This window comes from Martes martes, assembly GCF_963455335.1.
Source record: "Martes martes genome assembly, chromosome: 16".
NCBI classification, from domain to species: domain Eukaryota; kingdom Metazoa; phylum Chordata; class Mammalia; order Carnivora; family Mustelidae; genus Martes; species Martes martes.
Genome location: NC_137904.1, coordinates 59,685,419 through 59,710,787, shown reverse-complemented (window position 1 = coordinate 59,710,787; position 25,369 = coordinate 59,685,419). Strand labels below are relative to the sequence as shown.

The following is a 25,369-nucleotide window of genomic DNA, read 5'->3' as shown; positions in this document are numbered from 1 at the left end:
TCACATCTGGCAGGGGGAAGGGAGTACTAGGAGCATCCTAAGACTGAGGATATGCTAAAACACGGTGTCAAACACACGCCAGGCCCCCATGACAAGGAATGCTCCAGCCCAAAACGGCAAGAGTGTCAAGGCTGAGAAATCCCATTCTTTATGAGATTCTAAAAAAGGGCAAAACTATAGTGAGAAAAATAGATCACTGCTTGCCTGAGGCCAAGGGAGGAAACAGTCTGCAAGGAAAGGGGTATGGGGAACATTCTGGAGTGATGGGAAAAAAAAAATTTTTTTTTAAACATTTATTTCTCTTTAAGTTAGCTCTAGGCCTAATGTGGGGCTCGAACTTGTGATGCCGAGATCAACAGTCACATTCTCCACCAACTGAGCCAGCTGGCGCCCCCTTAGTGACAGACGTGTCTCACACTGTGACTGTGACGGGGGTCAGCAGGACTATACGGATGTGGCAAAGCTCATCTAATGGCGCAAAGCGGCAGGGAGAGAACAGGCGGAAGCGGGGAGGAAGCAGTCGTGGGGGACGTGACTGATGTGCCCCATCCCGCTGCCCGCCAGACGCTGTGGCCTCAAGCAGAGCAGCGGGCTCCCGGGCAGGCTGTTTGCAGAACCCACGACCACCCCCCCCACCCCTAGCTTCTTGGGAGTACACGCAGGGACTGGAGGCGGGGAGGGAACGGGAGACCGAGGCTCCGGTCCATACCTACCCCTGCGGATTCCCCACTCGAAGGAAGCCACACGCTGCCTCCTCTGTCTGCAAAGCCAAGGGGCGCATCCCCTGAGTGCCATTTTCTAAGGAGTGAACACTAAGGTCTAGAAAAATTCTGGTTTTTATAGGATTTTAAAGACTCACTCAGGGATAAAGGCAGAATCCTGCTGAGGGCCTGGGCTAGTCATTGTGGTACGTTCCTACTCAAGCCTTCCTCAAAAACCAAATGTAATGGAACAACTTTCAGTTCTTTCAGTTAGGAAAACCAGAACAGGTCCCTACATCCTGTAACCCTTTAGAGGATCCTGTCCAAAAACGGGACAGGTCCAAGGGGCTGCGAGCCACAAAGCCTCCACCTGGAAGAGCGGGAGCGGCTTCTGCGGGCCACAGTCGTGGCAGCCGCGGCAGCCCCGGGGAAGCAGGACCTCCGCTTTGTGAAGATTAGCGCAGCAGGCAGGGAAAGATGGTCACGGTCACCACAGAGAGGGAGGGTCACCCTTTCCATGAGGTTAGGACAGGCTTTGGAAGAGCTGTTTACAAAGCCCACGACCAAACTGTCGGACTTGAGGGACTTTCTAAAAAGGATCAGAAGGCTGGGGCTAGCCCAGGACTGGGATGACAGGTGTGCCATTTTCAGAAACATAACTGCCCTGCCCTCCTAAGTCACAAAGTATCCTAGACTCTGGGGTATGAGGCATGTTCCCTCCTGGGGACAGAACAAAGTGCCAGCAGAGGCCACATTCGCTCCTTGACTACACGAATATGCCAGCAAAGCGGGGCGGAGGCATACAAGGACAGAGGACAGGCCTAGAGCACAAGGGGAATGAGCTCCCAGCTGAAGGAGGCCCCAAATCCATCTTGACAACATCGGCAACTGACCGAAGCCCAGTGAAACCCACCATGAGTATGATTTTCAAAGAAGAATTATTCCCTGGGTGTCCTACTCAGACATCTTAGCAAATGCCAAAGGCCCCGAGAGCGCACATGAAGAGAAGGCTGTCAGCAGAACGGCGGCCTTGGCTGAAGCAGAGAGAAGCCCCACGCAGGGGCAGGCCCGGGCGTGGCGGGCAGCCAGGTCACTCTGGGCAAGGCTCAGACATCTGCCCCTGAGACTCCCGCCGGGGTACTCACCAACTAATTCCTGAGGATCTCGCTTTTCTACTTCTGGGTTATCCTGCAAAAGAGAAACAAATACAAGGAGGTAAGTCCGGGGCTCCTGACCCACAGCTCCTCTCTCCACTGAAACCACGCAGGATTTTAAGGGAGGAGGAAAGGTGCAAGCGACACAAGGAACCTAAGAGCGAGCCGGTGCTTTGGGGGCCTTCTGGAACCCCTGAGCCGCCTCAGCCCCCTCCATCATCAGAGCGGCCAGGACGCTCCAGATGCCTGCTTCAGTCTCTCCTCCACGGCCTCCAGCAGGAACCAATATCCACCAATGCCAAGGAGAGCAGACACCAGCCTCCATCGCCTGGACGCCTGGACCCTGCCCACCGTCTCCCCTGGGGGCTGGTCAGCCATCCCTGATCATGCCGCCCCTACCTAGCACCGAGGAAGCAAGAGATGGCAACTTCCCAACACGAGAATTCCAAGAGACAAAAGTCTCTGTTGCCAAGAGATCGTTCTCGCTTTCAGTTTAAGCAGAAACGGGAGACTTTATCGTCAGGGGGAAGCTCACGGAACCCTGGGGCAGGCATGTGCTGGGCCTTTAAATAAGTGACTGACCCAGGCCCCAGTAAGGTCCTGGCACAGGGGCGGCTTCTCTTCTGGCTCTCCTGGGCTCACCTCTTGACTCTTTACATTGGCTTTCTCTCTCTCCAAAGAAAAAGCTCTCCCTGATCCTTAACGCAAACTTCCGCCCTGCAACACCACTTCTGCAGGTCCTTCAGGCTGGCCGAGAGCAGAAATGTCTGAGCAAAGCTTTCTTATCAGGCGTTCTTCTGGACTTGCTCTGTATTTCCCTGCTCAGAGTACATGCTTCATCTAAACCGAAGCCACATGGAGAAGGCTATGGTCCCAGCCCCCGTCGCAAGCCTGGACACAGGGAGGGAGGAAGGCCTCCCCTTGCTTCCACTGTCCCAGATGGCCGCTGGCAACAACATACCTGTCTCGCCCACCTTGGGGGAAACGTGGCCCCTCACACACAGCCCAATCAGGGCTCTCAAGGGCCAGCACAGGCTAAGGATCAAGTGGCAGAAGCTGGGCTCACAGGAAGCTGTTATCTCCTTTTCCCTTTGGTTGGCAGGGGTGGGGGCAGAGAAGACAGTAACAACTCTGGAAAATGGGCACCCGGCCACAGCCGTGGAGCTCCTGTACGCCCCACTTACGGTTCTACCAAGTAACATTTCAGAAAAGAAGGTGCCAGGAGGCCATCGAAAGCCCTCCCGTGCTGTGGCTCATGGCCAAGAGCAGAGCAGTAGTTCTTAATGTCCTTCCCCAAAAAGTCCCTCCTGATTCCGGGACAGGCCCAAACCCCTCAGTCTTCTGAACACTGCAGCCATTCATTCGACCTGGACGGGTGTGATGTCCTAGGCCCGGCTGCTTAGCAACCAGTCTCCCCCAGCCACCCCGCCCCCTGCCCATCAGGTGGGCAAAGAGGAGGCAGGCCTGTGCGAGGGAGCGGAGGGCTTGGGAGGCATGCCTGGAGGACTGCCATGGCCAATTCAGGCTGGTCATCAATCAGCTGCTTTATGGGGAGCGCCTGTCTCCAGGGGCCCCACAACAACCCCTTTGTAGCAGTGACTCCCAAGGAACCAGTGTTAAAGAGCGTGGCAACAACAAAACGTGGGGCTGGAAAAGGTCCTTAAATTTTCCCTCTAGGGGACAGCTTTCTGGGTGCTAATTGTGGGAAAACATCAGTTGGGTACATCCTACCTCCCCTCCCCCTACCAGTATTCCAAGGACTGACCCTTAACCATTCAAGGGCCGCCTAGGGGATCCTTTCCAAAGCACCACAGGACACCAGCCCCTCAGCTGGCCTGAGGAAGGAGGCAAGACAGCCATGTGGGAGTTCCACAGGGTCCACTACTCCAGAGGCACAGGAAGTTGGTCACCAAACAGTGTCTCTTCTACAGAGAAAATACTTGTTCACCTGCGGGTTCCTGGGCTGGGTGAAAGGCTGTGAGCCACCCTGGGGCCTCCAACAGCCAGTGCGCCACCCTCACCCCTGCAACGGGAGGGGTGGGGTGGGAGGGGCGGCGATTCCTGCATTTCACAAGGCCCTCGCCTGGCTTAGCTGGGGGCGTTCAGTCACATCTCAGGGAGAAAGGCAATGCTGGGGCAAAATCACCAACAGGAAGGTGTTCCCCCTTCTTTCCATCTTTGGCTTGGTTACTCATTCTTTCAAACTAATCTTTCTACACAAACACAAACACAAAAAGTGATAAAGTTGATAGTTGGTTTCAATTTGCCAACTGGCCTACTCTTTGCTTTTTCACTCTTACAGCACCGCGTGGGTGCACACGTGCACATCCCCGGGTGGGGTGTGTCCAGGGTGCCCCCGGAGCCCCATGGAGCTATGGACTCCTGCTCAACCCCAAACCCACCATCCCCAGCAACACCCCCTCCCCTGCAGCAGAATTCAGCTCCAAGCAGAGTGCCAACCCCTATGAACCGTGGACCCAACTCTAAGTGCAAGAAGACTCTTTTGCCTTAAGGGAATCCTATAAACCAAAAATATAAATGAGCCACCCTGGACAGGAAGCCATATACTTTTGCACAAAGTTCTCCTGGAAAGACTTTGGAATCTGTGGTCGTTCAGATCCCTCCGTGTCCCGACTACCCATGGGACTCCTAGGCCCCGACAATGAAACAACAGGAGCCTGTGCCTCCTGGTGGCCACACCTTGTTAGGTTTTAGAATGTAATTCTTCCGTCCTCTGACGTGAATAAGCTGGGCTGTGAGCCTGCTGAGCTCCGGGCCAAGATGCCCCCCAAGACGAAGGCCAACAACCCAGGTTCTTTCGGATCCAAAAGCATTTAACCCCACATCCTGCCCAAGCCCAAGGATGCTGAGTTATGCCCCACACCGAAGGGCCTGTGGAGCCAAACACCAGTGATCTTCAAAGGGTCGGATGAAGCCGGGACCTCAAACGATGCCGAAGAACCAGCAGCAAGGAAGGAGAGTTGGGGGGTCTGCTGAGATGATGGAGGATGGCTGTCCAATTCCCCAAAGACACTTGTTGGGCTATTTCCCCTCAACTGTCCAGCAAGGTACATTTCAACCAGTAAAGGCAGCCTCAGGGGGAGACAAAGGCCCGGGGGTGGGGGTGGTCCACACTCGAGACGAAGACCTGGACAGACACCCTCCTACCAGTCATGTCTCAAATACCAGGAATTCAGTACAAAATGAACCAAGCATCCATGATCGTTATTTTGGAAGGCAGCCATGAAAAAACATTTGATGAAGTATTTAATATGACAGAGCTAAGGAGACCGATGGAAGGTTCCCATTATTAAACTGCCAGTTGTCCAAGACAATGGTTTTAAACCCACCACAGGTTCTCTCTGTGCCCTTAAGGAGGCCGGAAGGCAGCCGTTAGGAGGATACAAGAAAAAAGCAACAAGAAACCACTGTTCTGTTCTTCTCCCACGGCGCTGTTTTGGAATGCACAGGAGGGTCCCTGTCTTGACTTGTATGAATCTATCCCCCTGACCTGCAGGGGGATATTCTCAGTTGGCCAAAGTCATGAACTCAGCCAGGAGACCTCGTACCAGACATGTGTCTGAGTCAGCCGGGAGGCACGGAACCCACAGCCCAGAGACTGGGACGGGCCTGGACGCAGGCGCGCGTGGCCCTCAGATGCGGTGGGCCAAGGGCTTCCCCTCCGGTTCACTAGGAAGGTGAAAACAAAGCATCTCATCTAGCAGCTCCGAGGAGAAAAGACCAGGTAAGCCACTTCAGCTGTCTAGTTCAAGTCTACGTAAGACACAAAGAAAAACAAAACAAATGCACAGCTTCTGAAGAAGCCAAGTGAGAACACGGGCAGGGCAGGAGAAGTGCTGAGGTGGTCAAAGACATAAACTCTGAGGCAAGGCCCCCCCACCCCCGACTGTCGGCGCTCCTCTAACCTCGCCAGGCTCCCCCCGAGCCTAAAGCCTCAGCGACTAGGGCGCCAGGGCATGAAGTGGCGGCGGCAGGCCAGGGGGTGGCCCTGGAGAACAACGATCGGGACCTGCCCAATTCTGGTTCCTTAATCATTTGGGTCCAAGACCCATAAGGATGCGGCAGATACAACAGGGGCCTTGTTCTCAGGGACTGCAGAACCTGGAATGCGGTTCCCTCTGTAGAGAATACAAAAAAGTCCAGCCACTCAGAAACTATGACTGGAGCAGAGGAAGGAAACAGGAACAATACGACTCCATGACGTGGGCTAAGCTGCCGTTTGAGCAGGGAGGACTTGCTCAGCAGAGAAGTACCAGATCCTGGTCGAGAGAGAATGGAGTTTTATTTAGAGCCAACAACGCTTCATCGGTCGCTCCTGGAGCCAGCCCCACAAAGCCCGCTCAAGGGTCCGGTGTCCAACCGCAGACAGAGCAGTGCAGCCCCCAGCCGCTGGACTCTGCCACATCTAAACGTGGCGGCTCTGCCCCGGCTCTGGGAGCATCGGGCACAGAGAAAGTACTCTGAACAGAGGGCAGAGGGCGGCCTCTCCCTGCTGCCGGGGGACGAATGCAACAGACTGTACAGTTTTCTGATAGATGACTAACCTAATCCTGCTTCTTAAAAGTAGGTGGCAGCTGGGGAGGCGGATTAGTAAAACAATGCCCTCCAAATCTTCGATTCTCCCAGACCCGGGACTGCCCAAGCAGTTATTAAGTCCTGGTGACAGCTCACTTAGAGAGAGGACTCCTCACTGTGGTCTGAGGCCCTGGGTGACACCGTGCCGGCCACGTCGGCCCCCTCCTCCCCGCACAGAGCCGCACCAGGGCCCTGGAAGAACTGGCTCCCCGCAACTCCTCCTCCCCGCTCTTGCTGAAAAGTAAGCCTCACGGAGACCTCAGTCCTCAGCTCAAGGAAGTCGTCTTCTGTCCCACCCCCATCCAGCCGATGAGGATGTTTGCTCTGTTCTGGGCCCTCACTGTCTTAGTTACCATGGTGTTCCCAGCACCTGCATGTTCTTGCCCTGCCCACAACAGGTGCTCGAACACTGCTTGACCCTGATGAAACACACACACACGCGCGCGCACACACACACACACACGCACTCCTTTGTAACAGGCCAGTGGTCCCTTCAGCTGCAGTGCTCCCCGCCACCAGACTCCAGACCGGTGTAGAGCCACAGTTAGCTTCAACGTGCGACTCAAGTGTTAGATGGGGAGGCAGCAGAGGGGAACTAAGAAAGGGGCTAGACTTGGCGAAGAAAGGCTGATGAAGAGACAGGCAGAAGGAGGAAGGCCACAGGAACAGTACTGAATTAAACAAACAAACAAAAAAACCCCCCTTAAATCTAGCTTGACACTCCTAAACGAAAAAACAGAATCATCATACAGTTAACCCCTTTCCTTATTCGACAAATAATTTATTGAGCGTTTAATACATACTGGGCAGCAGGCCAAACACTGGGGACAGAGTATGAACGCAACTCAATCTCGGGGAATAAAAACCACTTCCAAGCTCCAAAAAAAAAAGACTGTGGTTTGACAGACAAGGATAGGGCATATTGAGACTATCAGTAATCCCAAGGCTCAGCAGAAGTCACCGAACCCCATGTTGCACAGGCTCGGCCCTCCCTGACACAGATGCCCAGCATCCATGCCCTGTATTCCCACACACGCAGGGGAGCCTTGGAGAAAGCCCATCACCGGCACATTTCCTTCTGCTGTATCCTGTTGGCCAGGATTGGGTCACTGCCACGGCAACACTGCCTGCCTGGGGATGGAAACACTCAACTTGTCAGAAAAATGGGCGGAAGTTGGTGGGGTCACTCTGGACCCAACGGACTCACCTTCATTCCCAGCTTACTGACGGGAAGGCTCAGTTCCCCAAGCAGAGGTTTCTACAGGAAAGGGTTAAACATGCATCCGCTAAGACAAATTAAGCAGCTCTAGAACTGGCCTTGTAGGGCGCCTGGGTGGCTCAGTACTTAAGTGTCTGCCTTTGGCTCAGGTCATGATCCCAGGGTCCTGGGATCCAGCCCCACATCAGGCTCCCTGCTTGGCAGGGAGCCTGCTTGTCCCTCTCCCACTCCCCCTGCTTGTATTCCCTCTCTCGCTGTGTCTCTGTTAAATAAATAAATTTTTAAAAAAATCTTAAAAACAAACAAACATGGGGCACCTGGGTGGCTCAGTGGGTTAAGCCTCTGCCTTCAACTCGGGTCATGATCCCAGGGTCCTGGGATGGAGCCCCAAATCGGGCTCTCTGCTCAGCGGGGAGCCTGCTTCCCCACCCCCCTCTCTGCCTACTTGTGATCTGTCAAATAAATAAAATCTTTAAAACAAACAAACCAACCAACCTAGCCTTGTAGACTGAAGAAAAGAGGAAAACAGTTTCTTTTCCCTATCTGAAAATTTTAGCTCAACAAAGCCAACATTGCTCAGTGTGGTGCAGACGCTCTGTCACGTGGAATCATCCAGACTTCAGTGTAAATGCAAAGCTCTGGCCAAGAGCCATTTCCCAAGGGGAGACTTTGGTATCTGATTTGATTACATTTGATTCAAGACATCTGAAGACTCTGAGTTTCTAGAAAGTTGTAGAAGATGTTCAGAAAGGGACCTTTCATTCCTCCCTCTTATACCTAGGGGTGTCTGTGTTTGGGTAAAGAGGTCACTTCACAGCAAGAATCTGAATTAGCCCTTCAGTGGTGGGTCAGGTTGTACTTTTTTCTTAAAGGTCTTCCATAAAAACAGTGTCTCTACGTTTCAAATTGTTATCTGGGGACAGGGTGGAAGGGCTTGGAGCCAGACAAGGACAAAGAAAATAGCTCTGTGAGGCTGAGGACAGAAAAGTTGTCTTTCTGACATATAACTCGACATGCTCACTAAATTACACAAGCATCACCCATCTGAGAGGTCAGCTACAGAACACGTGTTAAGATTAACATATAGGACAAAAGTAACAGATACCAGAAAGCCAGGAGATTGGAAAGGCAAATTGGTCACCATCTGCAAAGCAGCAGGAAGAGGAATTAACGATCTACGGGGCCAAAAGCAAAAGCCCCATTTAGAAAAAAACCAAACTCCAAAGTTAGGAATGCAAATGATCAAGATCCTCTTGAATCCAGAAATTGCACAGCAGCATTTCAAGGGACAAGGATTAGAATTACAGAATGAGGGTGGGAAGTGCCAGATCCCTCCCAAAGGACAGGCAGCTTGTTTTCTGAATCATAGAATTTCAAAAAGATAAACCCTGACTAGGGAAGGAGGCACCCAGCCACACCTTGGTTAGTAATCTGTGGCATCTGGGCCCAAAGGGAAGAAGTATGTTGGGGCTTGCAGGGCTGAAGCCTGGCCGACTGGGCATGCAGGGGCTCCTTCTGGCTGCAGAACCACAAAGGAACGGGGTGGGGCTTCTGGGAGTCTGAGCCTCAGTTGACTTGGGGCAAATGCAGTCTGTGGCCAGTTCAGTGGAGCCAAGAGGGGAGGTCAGAGGGAGAATAATGGTCCTTCTCCTCTGCAGGAGATCACCACTTCCAGCGATGACATTTCTATCATTAAGTGTTCAGCTTAAGATGTAGTCAGACCTTCTCTGGAAGGTGGCTAGACAAAGGACCTAGCTTGGAATTCTTTCAGTCTGGACAACAAAAGAGCTATTTCCCTTTACAAAAGTGCTACAGCCTGCACCGCAGCACCCCCCCCCCCAATTCTTTGTCCCGTCTGCTGCTCGGATCAGGTCACCATTTAGAAGCACAGACCCCAGTGTGGGGTGGGGGTTCTCCCCAGCATGTAAATTCCATGACTCCCACTTCTGCAAGGGCAACCCCAGCTTTGTTAAAGATGGGTGGCCATCCTGGTGAGAGAGCAGGGAAGCACGAAACATTAAGTAAGGAGGCCTGGGCATTCTCAACAGTTCAAAGGCCAATTACAACTTCCAGCAAGAAGTTCAGAGTGGATGACTCCCAATCCAGCAATGGTCAAGGGCCATTTCCGTCTCTGGTCTCAGATGAGTCATGCTGCAATCTCTTTTCTAATCAGCACTCAAAGGGTCACGAGGTACGGGAGGCACAACATGAGGGAAGGTAGGATAACAAAACCAAGATGGAGGGACCAAGTACATATTTTCCCTCCCAGGCCCCGAACAACCGAACCCACTCAAAGCTAACACATATCATCCAAATCTCTCTTACCACGAGGCAGACATTATCATTCCCATCTTACAGATAACTAAACCGAGGCAAAGTCCAATGAAGTGGCTTCTCGTCTAGGCAGTGGCAATGCTGGGACTCAAGCCCGAGTCTGTCCGACCCAAAGCCTAGTAGTACTGATTCCCAACTTCTGATCTCCTCCCTGTAGACTACAAGGCGGCAGATAATAACGGTTTCTCTGAAGCCTTTGGTTCAACAACTGGGGAAGCCAACATCAAAGACCAAGGAAAAAAAATATCTTTCCAGGAATGACTCCATAGTAAGTCACAGAGCAAAGGAGGCGTTAAGGGGGAAGACAGCCAAAAGTATTACCTTTTAACTGTAAGGAATAGGGAAATAGCTCAAGGGTCCGCAGTGCTCCAGTGAGTAATGTCTGAGCTGACCTGAATGGAATGGCTGGTACTGAAGATTTAATCACATAACCAGGGAGGGCTGCTACCCTGTCCGTAGCCTAGAGACTTCCTGGGTGCTTTTGGAAGGAATGCTACCAAATCCTGACTACTGTTCAGCCCTCCTCCCTTACTGGGTGAACAATCATGGGGACTGTGAGAACTCAAGTTTCAAAGAGTGAGTTATTTCTTCCGACCCGACCCGTGTAAAGAGCACAGCATGTGTTCTGTCCACCAGAGCCTAATCGTGGTGTTTTGTTCAGTAACAATTATAAACAAATTAATTTTTTTTGCTACTACAGTATACTAACTCTGGTTTGTATTCTAGCTAGCTCACCTGAGAAGAGCTTCAGGAACCGATATGAAACAGTACACTAGTGGCTGGTCTTTCCCTTAGAATAAAAGCCAGATCTCAACCTTTCCTTTATTGTTCCTCTTTGAAGGTTTTTAGAAAATGACAAAAAAAGTTTCTTCTTAGAGCAAAGTTTCATTGAGATATAACTCACGTTCCACACAATTCTAAGTGTTTAGCTTCTAATTTTCCACCGGTATCCCGCTATTATAATTACTCAGACTGTAACAACACTGAAAATGTTTTTTATTCAGACGGAAACAAAACTGGATGCAAAATATGTATGCTCTTATACAAGCAAACAGAAAGGACAGAAGAATGAAATGGATGCACTGTTATGATTGTGGAATTAGGTGATTTTTTTTTCTTTTACAAAATATTCAATTCCTGCTATTATAGTAATTTGACAATAAAATAAAAATAAAACCCTGATAGGAAAACCACCAGAAAAACAGTATCATATAACCCTTTCAGGTATCAAAGACCTCTAAGAAAAAGTCCAAGTTTATGCTTGAACAGCTAACCTTTGCTATACCATCTTGAAAAGTAATTTTCAATAGAACATTTCACAAGCATGAGTTCTCTTGAAGCTCTCACCAAGGAACGGCACACAATGACCCTCCTGTGAAGGCTGGAAACAGACTCATGGTTCCTATACCACACCATACAACCTGCCCCTATTTTTTTTTAATTTTATTTATTCATTTGACAGAGAGGGAGAGAGATCATAAGTAGGCAGAGAGGCAGGCAGAGAGAGGGAGGGGGAAGCAGGCTCCCCGCTGAGCAGAGAGCCCAATGCGGGGCTCGATCCCAGGACCCCAAGACAATGACCTGAGCCCAAGGCAGGGGCTTAACCAACTGAGCCACCCAGGCGCTCCCCCCCCATTTTTTAAAAAAAGATTTATTTATTAGAGAGAGAGAGCGGGGAGAGAAAATGAGCATGGGAAGGGAGGAGCAGAGGGAGAGAGAATCTCAAGCAGACTCAGTGCTGAGCGTGGGGCTCGATCTCACCAGCCCGAGATCGTGACCTGAGCCGAAGCCAGGAGTCGCGTGCTTAACCGACCGCACCACCCAGGTGCCCCACAACCTGTCTCTCTTAAGTAGCCTTCACGGTGAACAGAACCCTATGCAGCTTGTTTATGAAAAGCCTTAGCATCTTCCTATCTGATTTCAGAGTCCTGGAGGAAGAGCACACTCAAAGCCCGAAGAGGAAAACATTCACTCTGCGGTAAATGGCCGATAAAGAGAATCAAGGATTTTAACTGGAAATGCAGCCCACTTGCAACAGCTAGGAGGCTCCTGGAAGTTCCTCCTAAAATCAGTAGCCAGTAACAAATTCCTTGGAAACAAGCTCCATGGGCAGTTTCCAGGCTCCAGATGTTTGATTCTGAAACGTGGAAAGATCAATAATAATGCCTTGTTGGGAGATGCCTGGGTGGCTCCGTTGGTTAAGCACCTGCCTTCAGCTCAGGCCATGAACTCAGAGTCCTGTATCAGCTTCCTTGCTTGGGCAGGGAGCCTGCTTCTCCCTCTGCCTGCTGCTCCCTCTCCTTGTGTTCGTTCTCTCTCTTTCTGACAAATAAATAAATAAATAAAATCTTTAAAAAAAAAAAAATAATGCTGGGGGGTGCCTAGGTGGCTCAGCAGGTTAAGCCTCTGCCTTCAGCTCAGGTCATGATCTCAGTCCTGGGATCGAGCCCCGCATCGGGCTCTCTGCTCAGTGGGGAGCCTGCTTCCCCCTCCCTCTCTGTCTGCTTGTGATCCCTCTCTCTCTGTCAAATAAATAAATAAAATCTTAAAGAAAAAATGCTGGGGTAGGGGAGAGGCTGGAGAGGAGAGGAAGCAGGGGGTTACTGAATCAGCTCTATCCAACAGGAATCCTTCCTCTAGACTTCAAGCCAATTAATAACACGTGGTGACCAAGACACTTGACCTCTTTAAGGGAATTCAAGTGTGTGAGGTACAGTCACCGAAGGTGAGACCCGTGAGTGGCTGAGCCCAGCCTCCAGGGAGGATGAGAACCTTACAAGTCCCAGTACTCTGGAACTCCAGAGACAATCTACCAACACAGTTCCCAGATTGCCATCAAAGCACCCAGGACGCTGCAGCAAACTCACAAAGGATACACATGGCATTTAAAAATTTCAAGGGAGGGAAAAAAAAAAATTTCAAGGGAGGGGCAGCTGGGTGGCTCAGTCGGCTCTTGATTTTGGCTCAGGTCATGATCTCAGGGCCGTGAGATTGAGCCCCATGTCAGGCGACTTCACACTAGGTGTGGACTGGGATTGGGATTCTCTCTCTTCCTCTGCCCCCAACCCCCGCTCACACTCTCCCTCTCAAAAAGATAAATCAAAATTTCAAGGGAATCACAGCATGAATCAGTATCTATCGGATACCACACAAATTCATGTATTATCTTTTCAAGCGGCTACCAAATTGTGAGGCTAGGAATACCGTTTGGAGTTAACTGCTGCGTATTTCTTTTGGCCTGCGAGTTCTGCGATAAATTCCCGAGACACCAAGGGTGCCATGAACTGAGAAGAATGTGGCAACTTCTGACCTGCAGGATGGGGGCCTCTGGCCAGACCCAGTTTTGTTAAAAAGCGCCCGCACGCGTCACACCACCTGGTGAAGTGGGCATCACAGACGAGCTGAGAGCCGCTGAAGCCAGGTGCCTGTGGCCCCACAGCTGCAGGGAGCCAAGACGCGCTCAACCTGGGTCTTCTGACTCCAAGTCCACAAACCTGGCTCAAAGGTAGGAACTCACATTTCTGCACTACTTTCGGGGTCAAAGAATCTTTTTTAAAAAAGATTTTATTTGATAGAGAAAGAGAGAGTGGTTTCATAAGCAGGGGGAGCAGCAGCAGAGAGAGAAGGAGGCTTCCCATGATCCCAGGACGCCAGGATCAGGACCAGAGCTGAAGGCAGACACTCAAACAAAACTGAGCCTAGGCGCCCATTGGGGTCAAAGAATCTTAGAAATGTTTTATTTTGGGGCATTTGGGTGGCTCCATTGCTTTTGCGTCTGTCTGCCTTCGGCTCAGGTCCTGAACCCGGGGTCCTGGGATCCCTGATCAGCAGGGACTCTGCTTCTCCTTCTCCCTCTGCATCCCCTCTCCACTCATGTTCTATATCTCAAATAAAATAAAATTTTTTAAAAAATGTTTTATTTTAATTAGAGTTATACACACCTTTAAAAAAAATGCCGGAACCGTATTTTCTCCCACCCGATGCCACCTCCTTGACCCAGAGACGCTATTTTGTTTTGACAGATGTTTGCTCTTCGGGCCAAGAGGATTTTTTCCCCGGGTCAAAGCCGGGACTGCAACACGGCAGGGAGCCGGCAATCCCACCCCGCATAGCGAAGCCGGCCCTCCCAGCGAGCTGGCAGCGGGCCGCTCCGGCTTTCCCGTGCCAGGTCATCAATGCCCGTGTTTGTTTTCAAAGGAAGGGTGTGTCAGAGACAGTAAGCCAGTGGAAATACCTTCATCCACAGGAACTGTGGGAGTGGGGAAAAAAATAAGCAAGGGAAAACGTTCCAGGGTAGCCGAGGTAGACCACGGACAAAGGAGAGTGGGAAAAGGAAGCCCATATGCCAAGGGCAAACAGATGGAGGAAACACTTAAGCCATCTGGCACCCTCGTGCCTACAGTAAAGAGCTGAAGGGAGGCCTGCCACTTCCGGTCCGATTTTTTCTAGGAGAGCAGTGCCACCTTCTGTTGAGTGATCAGATCGGAGTCAGGCTGATTACTGAGGAGGTAAGATCAGAAAACTGGAAGGTGGAGAGAAAGACACAATGGAACAGAAGTGCAGGAGCATTCTTCTTCCCGTGGAAATGTTCGGCCACCTCCGCTGCTCTAGCGCTAGGGCAAACTCAGCAACCCAGAGCTCGATTCCGCCTTCCCAGGCTGATGGATCAGAACCAAAGCCTCCCTCCAGAGGTGGGTCTGGGGTTATCATTTCTTACTCAACCTTCCAAATATGGGACTTTGCGCTCAGAGGCAACCCCAAACATCAGTGATAAAAATTAGGGCAATTCCCAGTCTTTGTACTCTACACTTGTACTTTCTCCAGTCAGCAGATGGTAAGTGGAGTGAGAGAACACTCAACTTTGCTTATCCATAATGTCCACGCCCTTTCCCAGGAGACCACTTGTGGGGGGGGGGTCAGTCCAACCCCAATTCACACATTCCTTTAGGACATTCTTGACAAAGGCTTTCTTTCTTTTCTTTCTTTCTTTTTTTTTTTGACAAAGGCTTTCTTAAAACATGTCTGAAAAAGGTCCACAAACAGGGAGCTCACTACCTTGGGAAGCAAACGTGTCTCCCGTAACTGTGTTGCTTCAAGGTCTGCGCATGGCCTTCCCCTCCCTGCCCCTCCCCTAGGGGATCTTCAAACAGCAGACAATGCAGGCTCTTCTCCCGTCACCTCTCTTAGCTCCTTAACCTCTCAGGTAACATGGTTTCTAGCTAGATCCCTCTAGCCCCCTCACCTTTATGACTGCTCTCCTCTGAATGCACTCCAGTCTCAAAATGTGGAATTCGTTATTCCCAAACAGGCCCAACGACAGGGTGACCAGCCTGGGAAGCAAGCACAGGAGGTACTGGTGGTTGCGACTAATGCCACTGAGCACACACATCCCTGACACTATCAAGCTAATTATCTGCTCCTGTTCACTCGGTTAATCCGCATAAGACAAATGAGGCGGATTTTATGATGATGCTTATTTTCCAGGTGACAAAGCCTGAGGTTAAGGGACTTGCCCAAAGACAGGTGGAATTCAAACTCCATCTACTCCAGAGACTTAAGTGCCCCTGCTGCCCTGCCCCTGCCACCCCGGGTTGTCTGGTCTTACTCTGGATACCCTCCCCCTTCCCTGCAGCTCAAGACCCCATATGGCTGACAGCTTACAGGACACTTACAGACCAATGTAAACAGCTGCCAAACAACGATTCAGTATTACCGACCCAAGATTCTTGTTTCTGAAGAACAATGGTTCTCCAAGTTGATCTGTGGACCCCTGGGGGTCTGCACAGTCAAAACTATTTCCCCAATACTAAGACATCACTTGTCTTTTTCACCGTGCTGACGTTGGCAGGAGTGATGGTGGGTAAAGCTGGCCCTTTGGAACAAATCCAGGCAGCTACACTTAGTTTTAGCAGTAGGCATACTCTCAATTTAAAAAAACAAACCAGGGGCACCTGGGTAGCTCAGTGGGTTAAGCCTCTGCCTTCAGCTCAGGTCATGATCTCAGGGTCCTGGGATCGAGCCCCGCATTGGGCTCTCTGCTCAGCGGGGAGCCTGTTTCCTCCCCTCTCTCTGCCTGCCTCTCTGCCTACTTGTGATCTCTGTCTGTCAAATAAATAAATAAAATCTTCAAAAAATAAAATAAAATAAAAACCAATCTCACTGAGAATATCCTTGCTGAAGTAGTCAAAATGATTAATCTTACTGAGTCTTGACCCTTGAGTACAATTTTTTTTTCCTGCACTTTCTTTGATGCCATGAGAGGGCGCGTCAACACCTCTGCACACTGAGGTCCGATGGTTACTTCAAGGAAAAGCACTTAGGTGAGGGAGTTACTAGCTTATCTAGTTGCTTTCTCCATGGAACACCATTTTTACATGAAAGAATGACTGACAGACAAACTACCATTAGTCAGATGCAGGTAACTGGCAGACATTTTCTAAAAAAATGAAGCCCAGGGGCGCCTGGGTGGCAAAGCCTCTGCCTTCGGCTCAGGTCCTGATCCAAGGGTCCTGGGATCGAGCCCCGCAATGGGCTCTCTGCTTGGCAGGGAGCCTGCTTCCTCCTCTCTGCCTGCCTCTCTGCCTACTTGTGATCTCTGTCAAATAAATAAACAAAATCTTTAAAGAAAAATAAAAATAAAATAAATGTAAAAAATGAAGCTTGTCACATCAAGGAAAACTCCAACAGAACTCACTGAACTCACTGGTAACAATAAAATTCAAGATCTTGAGTAAAAATTAGCATCCTGGAAAATGTATACTCTCTGCGGTGAAAAGGCAACTTTCCAATACTTAATGGCTTGTCTAATGAGATTAGTAATGTCATTAACAAATACAATTTTTTGGATATCAGAAAACAAAATATAGCACTGCACATCTGCATAACTTGGTGAACCAACATTTCCCAAATCCCAGCGCCTGAGGATGGAATATCATGGGTGGATAAAACAGCCCTTCAGAGTGTTAGGCAGACCCGGGGACTTCAATAAAGCGAGTACAAAAAGTTCACTGAGGGGGCACCTGGGTGACTCAGTCCGTTGGGCATCTGCCTTCAACTTGGATCATGATCCCGGAGCCCTGGGATCAAGCCCTGGATTGGGTTCCCTGCTCCGCGGAAGGCCTGCGTCTCCCTCTCCCTGCCACTCCCCCTGCTTGTGGGCTTTCCCTCTGTCAAATAAATAAATAAAATCTTAAAAAAAAAAAAAAGTTCAGGGGTGCTTCAGTGGCTCGGTTGGTTGGGCGTCTGCCTTTGGCTCAGGTCGTGAGCCCAGGGTTCCTGGGATTGAGCCCCACATCAGGCTCCCTGCTCAGGGGGGAGCCTGGTTCTCCCTCTGCCCCTCCTCCTGCTTGTGCTCTCTCTCAAGCGCTCTCTCTAAAATAAATAAATACAATCTAAAAGAAAGGTTTAAAAAAAAGGTCACTGAGAAAGTATCACATTCCATGGTAGGAGTAACTTTTAGGAAACCACTGCATATTGAATTTTGATCAAGTATCAAAGAAGAGATCCACAATCACCTAAGGGGCTATTAAAATATTTTTCCTCTTCCCAATGACCGGTTTGTGAAACCAGATTTTCTTTAACTACTTCAACCAAAAGAACACACTGCAACAGAGTGAGTGCAGGAACGGTGAGGAGAACCCAGTTGTGCACCAAGATGGCCGTCTGACCCTAAGGAAACCTGCGCAATGGGAAAACCGTGCATCTTTGCATCAACTTTTTTCGATTTCAGAAACAGTTATTTTTCATTAAAATGTGATTTACATTAATATGTAATGGGTTTGTTATTTTATTTTTTTAAGAGTTTATTTATTTACTTGACAGAGATCACAAGTAGGCAGAGAAGCACGCAGAGAGAGAGAGGGGGAAGCAGGCTCCCCGCTGAGCAGAGAGCCCGACATGGGGCTCGATCCCAGGACCCTGGGATCATGACCTGAACTGAAGGCAGAGGCTTTAACCCACTGAGCCACCCAGGTGCCCGTGGGTTTGTTATTTTAAAATGACAACTATTTAAAATTTTTTTCAGTTTTTTTTTTCCCCCCAAAGATTTTATTTATTTGATAGAGAGAGATCACAAGTAGGCAGAGAAGCAGGCAGAGAGAGAGAGAGAAGCAGGCTCCCCGCTGAGCAGAGAGCCTGATGTGGGGCTTAATCCCAGGACCCTGGAACCATGACTTGAGCCGAAGGCAGAGGCTTCAACCCACTGAGCCACCCAGGTGCCCCAGAAATTTTTTTAGTTTTAACTTCTAAAATAGTAAATACCAATAGATAAAACCCAAATGAAGTGAAGCTCTTCGGGATCCTCGGTGTTTAGCCGTGCAAAGACACCAAAATGTTTTGAGAACTGCTGTAGTTAAGAAATGAAAAGCAGATTTTTAAAAGCTAAAGCAGAGGATGCCTGGCTGGCTCAGCTGAGTGTCTGATTTCAGCTCTAGTTGTGATCTCGGGGTCGTGGGATTGAGCCCTGCTCCGTGCTCCTCTCCCTCTGCCCCTCCCCCTGCTCATGCTCTCAGTCTCTCCTTCAGACAAATAAATAAAATCTTTACAAAAATAATAATAAGGGGCACCTGGGTGCTCAGTCAGTTAAGTAACTGCCTTTGGCTCAGGTCATGATCCCAGGGTCCTGGGAGCAGAGAGCCTGCTTCTCCCTCTCCCTGCCACTCTGCCTACTTGTGCTATCTGTCAAATAAATAAATAAAATCTTAAATAATAATACTAATAATAATAATGATGATGATGATAAAAGCCAAAGCAGGAAGCAGTGCCATCTGGTAGAAAAGACAGTTCTGGTGGAAATGACATCAAGCCATTTGCTAACAAAATAAATGGTGCCTCTAATGCATCCTGGTAACATATCCTATTTTAGAAACTTCACATACTTAAGGTAGAAATATTCAAAATTGAAGGCTTGGAATTCAAAAATATTGCTAAAAGTTGGGGTGCCAGGGAGGTACAGTTGGTTAAGTGTCCCACTCTTGGTTTTGGCTCAGATCATGATCTCAAGGTCATGAGATCAAGCCCTACAGTCAAGTCTGCTTAAGATTCTCCCTCTCCCTCCCGTGGGGAGGGAGGGGAGGGAGGGATACACATCCCACCAGGATGTGTATGCACAGACTTTCTCTCTAATAAATAAATCGTAAAGAATATATATCTATACATCTATATAGATATATACAGTTAAAAATCAATTAAGCATGCTACCAGAAGTTCCAGAATAGAGGAAGGACTGGGAGGGGTTTGAGGTGGAGACTGCTGCCTGAAGACAGTCTGAGGCCGGCTCAGGCAGGAGAGGAAGGCAGCCCCAGGACTAAGGCATGGGGAGCAGAGACGACTATTTCCAGTCCTTGTGGTGCCATGAACACTCATGATTTTTGAATGTAAGGACATGTACAGCTCTGTCTGACCCCTTCCACACTCATCCTCCAAAAGAACTACAAGTCACTGTAAGAGTGGCTTCTGCGTTCTGCTCTCCGAGGGCCTCTCAAGAACAGACATTGTTCCAGAACACTTTTTATGACACAACCAGACTTGAAGTTCAAATGACTGAATGAAATATAGTAAGGCGCATCAGTCAAATGCTGAGTATAAACGACACATCTTGGGGCGCCTGGGTGGCACAGTGGGTTAAAGTCTCTGCCTTTCGTCTCAGGTCATGATCTCAGGGTCCTGGGATCAAGCCCTGCATCAGGGTCCCCGCTCAGCGGGGACCCTGCTTCCCCCTCTCTCTCTGCCTGCCTCTCTGCCTACTTGTGATCTCTCTGTCAAATAAATAAACAAAATCTTAAAAAAAGAAAAAAAAAAAAAAGACACGTCTTCCCAACCTTCACATGGTACCGAGAAAGGCTGACCCGAGACACTTTAACCTATTTTCCAGTTCTGGCCCCCTCACCCCCAACCTCATTCCCAGGGGATTTGCTGTTTAGCTTGCTGTATTCCAGAAGGGGTGACAGCAGAGTACCTGCACCTTTTTCTCTAGCCAACTTCCCCAGAAGGCCTTCCAGCCTTAAGCAAAGGCCAGCCACTACATACACAAAGGCTCCAGGTCCCACAAACCCTCTTCTTCCTCCACAATGAAGTTCCAGCACTTGGCGACTCCTCAGGCTTATCTCATGCCTGGGCCTGAAGGCCCTCACACCCCAAATACTAAGACAGAAGATACTACCACTACTGCCATTTTCCTTCTGCAAGCCCAAGCAGCGGGGTGGCCGCCCTTGACCCGGGCCACAGGTCTGCCCTCCGGTTTTATGCTTAGAATGCCTGGATGAGTTAACCTTGAGTTCCTTAACTTGGCACAGAAAGGCGCGGCATCTGCAGTACCTAGGGCTCAAGTTTTTTCTTTCTTCTGAGTGCTGGTGCCCAAGCTTTCTTCCTTGGGAGAATGTGTTTTCCGTATCATCCATAGCCTCTCACGGGCTTAGCAGAATGGCTGCACAAAGTTCTATCCAAACACAGAATCGGTTCAAATTTGAAACAGCCCGTGCCCTATTTTCAGATACACTATTGTTTTGATTATAATTTGGTATAATTTTCTAAATTCTACTATGTTGCCTTGAAGGCTTCGGTTGGTTTCAAAGTAGCTTTTAATCACAAAACTAGGCCCATATTCCCCAGGCCTAGAGTGATAGAATCAGACTTTCTCTTTGAAAGAGAAATGTTTGTTCCCTAAAGAATGTGTCCTCAACAGGCACAGGGTACAGTCCAGCAAGCCTACCTGACACAAAGCACGGGGTGGGGGTGGTCCTTACCCCTCATCAAAATAGGTCAAGGAGCATGACAGCAAATGCTGCTAATGACTCCCAGCTGCTACTGGGAGGGAAGTATCAGAAGAAATGGCGATGTTGTTTCAGAAAGCCCATTCTGTTTACCTAAAAGTAGATGGTCATGGGCCTGGGGAAACAAGGATTAGGTACAGCTTTTCCAAAAGGTAGGGAGAGGCCTCACTCTGACCCTCTCATGGCCCTTCCTCACTTCTAGACAACCGAAGAGTACAAAGGCAGCCCTATGGCTTCTTGATTCCAGAGACATTCCCACATCTAACCAACCTGCAGGTGCAGCGACCCCACCAAGCCCACCTGGCTAAGAGCAGAGGCAGGTTGCTATGCTCAGCCAGGCCTCTCGCCTTTCTAGTCTGGAGATATGGCACTATCTGCAATGCTGGAAATCCAAGCTGCCTCAGGACTTACTCGTTCCACGGTGACCCCCTTTCTTTAGAAAGCTGGTTTCAACACAGAAAATGTACGCGTGGTTGCACAGTGTGTTAGCAAAGTGTGTTAGCAGGACTGAGCTGGCCCAGACATAGGAACTGAGCCACAATGTTACAATGCCTTGTTTGCATCCAGCCACCCCACCACAGCCAACACCAAATACCTTTGGGTCATCAGCCTCAGGTTTTTCAGTCTCTGAATCGTCATCTTCCTACAAGACAAAGAATTTAGAGGATTAAGCTTAAAGGAGCGGGCCTGAGGGTTCTCACATGCATAACTAGGGGCTGGAGCCATCCCACCAAGAACCCCTCCCCTGCCCTATGACCCAGAACTAGAGGAAGAGAAGGGGAAAAGGAGATGTTCCGGGGGTGGGGGTGGAGAGAAGAACATCAGCAGCTCAAAGTCGTGACTCCAGCAGTGCCGTAGTCTAGAGCGATGAAAACGCCTGAGATTAAAAATCACATATATAAACATGGAAAAAGGCTGCAATGTGTCAGAAAAGAATAAGACCAGGCCCCACAGGATAAAACAGACACAGTGTTTCTAATGAAATACTGCTTATTAAAACTGGGAACATGAGAAGCTTTTTTTCCTTTTTTGCCTTTCATATACACAAGGACATCAGACCCAAACCTACCATGACATGGTTCACGGTCAGAGTGCCATGACCACCCCCACAACCACACCCCAGCACTTCAGCCCAGGAACAGTCACAGCTACATGAACAGTAGGAGAGCAGGCGTCAAATGACCAGGGCAAGTGACCCAGGGAAGGGCTAAAGACCAACACCTGGCCTTTCCTGGGTCCCAGCCGGGCAGACTCTGCCTCCGCCCAAGCACTCACAGAACTGCCACTGACCCGTTCTATCCAGTCTTGCTCCTGATCCAAACAGCCGGCGTGACACAAATCACTACGTGAACAAGGCCTTCTCTAAAGTGTGCACTACAGCCTCACACGGGCTAGCCCACCATTCCACGGAAGGCTACTGAAGGTCAAAGCTCAGCTACCCTACTACGCAGCTATATCCATGTCTGTTCCCAGAACACCCCAATGCACAAGAGCCTTTAACTTAACACCCAGGGGGAAAAAAATTAAGTTTCATTTGAAATTGCTTTTTTCAATCGAGCTACACTTTAACCCAAACACCAAGTAGCGCCCCAGATGTTGATATAAACGCCACCTGTGAGACTCGAACAAATTATACTGATAGTTTCAAGACTTAATTGTCCTTCCAGGTGCCAGTGAGCCCAAAGGGTTAAATGCAATCTCCATGATGTCCTTAAAATGAGATCAATCATGCCAAATAATCAGAGATGTAGCTCGGCCAAATACAATCACGTTTTAGAATGTCTACATTGGGATTTGATGAGAGGATTTTACTAGAATGATGTAAAGCTTAAATATGATGAAAATTCTTAGCAAAGCAATGTGGAACAACACTTCGGAAACGTATCATGCACACTTACTAAGAGAACAGTTACGGTGTTAAGCCAGTATGGGTGCACTTAAGAAAAGAAAACAATTTGCAAAGCTTTTCTAAACAATTTTAGTTAATTCTTAATTATCAGCATTAATGGTGGGGCTGCGGACATGAAGATATCTTCCAAAAGAGCATCAAATACAAAATGTATTTTTGTTTTACTTAAAACGTCTTTCGACACTAATATTTAAATATCAATGCACAAGAAAACTTTCAAACAAATAGTAAAGTACATTAAGTATTTTGGTTAAAGGTGTTGCTGAATAACCAGATGCTATATCCAGATTTCACTTTGTATGTCTTTGTGCTAAGCATCAGCTTGAATCCTTGCTTTCTCTCCAAGCTGTTATAAACTTTGGCTCCTAAGACTCAGGCAATAATATATCCAAAGCCTTTCTGTTTAATTAAGGCACAACTTCTCTTTTCCTTGTTGCCAGCACATACTAAATGTCAGGGAAGATTTGTACTCAAGAACGGCAGGCACTCTTATCAAAAGAGCAAGTAAAATATCAAAAAAGAAGTTAAGAAGGATCAAACCACAAATAAAAAACTAAATAATTTCCCTTCCTAATCTCATTAAAAAGCTGAAAGATTTCAATACACTCCAACCAAGATTAAAAATAGTACAGAGTCAACAGCAGATATAAACGATACACCAGTTAGGATGAATGCATTGCTGTAAATGGAATAAACTGTCTTAACTGGGAAAACCCATATGAAACACTCATTGATATCTCGCTTAAATGAAATAGTCCATTATCTCTTCCCCCCAATTTCAATTCAAAAGTTAACACAAAATGGTCCGGATGAAAATAAGTTTTGTTTTCAAACAGAAGTACTGATATCCAACCCGGTTTCCTCAACTGAAACCAAACAAAAAGCAAGGGAACAGAGGGGAATGACATTAGCCATGGAATGGAATACTGTCGGTACAGTTCAAAGGTTTCTGACAAATGAAATGGTGCTTTGAGCAACTCTTGATTTGGGAACAGATTTACTTACCGACTGTTTGCTGTTCTCATCCTCTTCTTCTTCATAACCATCTTCATCACCTCCGAGGCGAGAGAAGTCATCCTCTCCATAGGCTTCAGATACTAATCCACCTTTCTCCTCTGAAACAGAGGAAAAAAGAAAAACGAATGAAGGCATACAAAAATGGAAGACAATATTTTGAGCGGCCAGAACTAGCCCCGAAGATCAAAGGGGTGCCTTAAACCTCGTGTAAGTGACTATAGGTCCAGAATCTGCTTTGGAAAGAACACAATTTAGTGGATAAAATCATTAAAAGAACATGGAAGAAAACCAAATGCCAAATTCTCTCTTTCATGCTTCCTATCCACCTAGTATGCTAATTGAAGCCTTCTCTTTTCCGGGCTACTATTGTTGCAGGTTGTTTGAAAACCTCCTTTGATATGGGTATCTCTACCTTGTACCAGAAGCACCAGAACTTGTCTTCTCATACAAAACAAGGACTCCATTGTCCTCATTTTTGTGTGTCCTCCCTACGAACAGGAGCTTTAACCGGGACCCTCAAAGGGCTACCAATCATACCTACTTGAGAAACAAAATCATCTTCTACCTTTAAACCAAAACAACCTAACAACAAAAAATATAAAATGATACAAATTACTCGGAAACCACCAGAGAACCTCCCAACTGGAAGACACCACAAAAAACTGAGAGTAGCTAACCTCCAAAGGAGGAAAGGAAGGCCCAGATATGATAGGTAACTTGCTGCTTTATGATCCCGAAGAAATCTGTTCTCATTTCCTAACATTGTGATTCTCAACCTGAGTAGGGCAACAAAATCACTGATGGGCTTTAACAGCTCACAGAGTAAGGGAATCACTGAGAAGCATTAAAAAGCTCACAAAACGCCCAGATCCTACCCCAAATCTACGAATTACTCCCTCATCAGCGAGATCAGACATACATATCTTTAAAGGCTCCAAGATGCGTCTAGGGCACATTTCTAAAGCGAAGTTATAAATTTAACAAGACACAACCTTTATCAACCTCCACGTACGTTCTACTCATCGCTCTCCCCATTACACAGTGAACCCGGAGGGAATAGGTAACTTTGGATTCTCTCCATCCATCCCTATGTCCCACGCTGCCCGGCAAGGAGCCTTTCAAAAGTTTCGGCAGAATAATCGAATCAACGGAAGGAGATGGCCGGTTTTTATTCCAGAGCGTCTACTCTGTCCCAACCAGAGCCTTGATCGCGCTTCCAGGCTCCCGGACCCGACACTCGGGGCACAATAACCATCTCTTTCCCTCCCGCTCTGCTAGGTGAGCAGCATTCCAAGCAGACACCAGATTCTCCCCTTCCAGTTCCCTCCTCGGGCCTCACCAGGCGCGCCGCCCGCCGTTTCGACTCCAGCCTCGCCGTCGGACTCGGGCTCTGAATCTTCCGCGTAAACTGCCAGAGACGACAGAACATTCTTCTTCCCCGCCATCTTACTCCCACAATCCCAGAATGCTTCACTTCTACGACTCAAAATCGCCGACTTCCGTACAGAAAGGCGACTTTTCCTATCCCAGGAGAACCCGCGCCGGTTCCCCTCCAGGAACCAATCAAAACGGCCGTTTCTGCGCCTGGCCCCACCCTTCGGACCGGAGCTGCCGAAACGTCATCACCGCGCGACAGATATAAAGTTGAGTGGGTTTTCCCCTGACACAAT

The 25,369-nt window shown here is 48.7% G+C and overlaps 1 protein-coding gene across 2 annotated transcripts in view; it reads right to left on the bottom strand.

The window, feature by feature from the left end:
• The window catches only part of SAP30BP (SAP30 binding protein), a 36,329-nt gene extending 11,142 nt beyond the window's left edge, over positions 1-25,187 (bottom strand). The window contains exons 1-5 of one of the 2 annotated variants that reach the window (XM_080825471.1): positions 25,039-25,166; positions 23,688-23,797; positions 21,369-21,416; positions 15,247-15,334; positions 1,847-1,889 (exon numbers count right to left, since the gene is read on the bottom strand). In XM_080825471.1, coding sequence (XP_080681597.1) covers positions 1,847-1,889; positions 15,247-15,334; positions 21,369-21,416; positions 23,688-23,767 — 259 coding nt within the window. In that variant the 5' untranslated portion in view covers positions 23,768-23,797; positions 25,039-25,166. Of the gene's footprint in view, positions 1-1,846; positions 1,890-15,246; positions 15,335-21,368; positions 21,417-23,687; positions 23,798-25,038 lie in introns of both variants that reach the window. The other variant, XM_080825470.1, reaches the window with a different exon arrangement.
• Between the last annotated feature and the right edge of the window lie 182 nt (positions 25,188-25,369).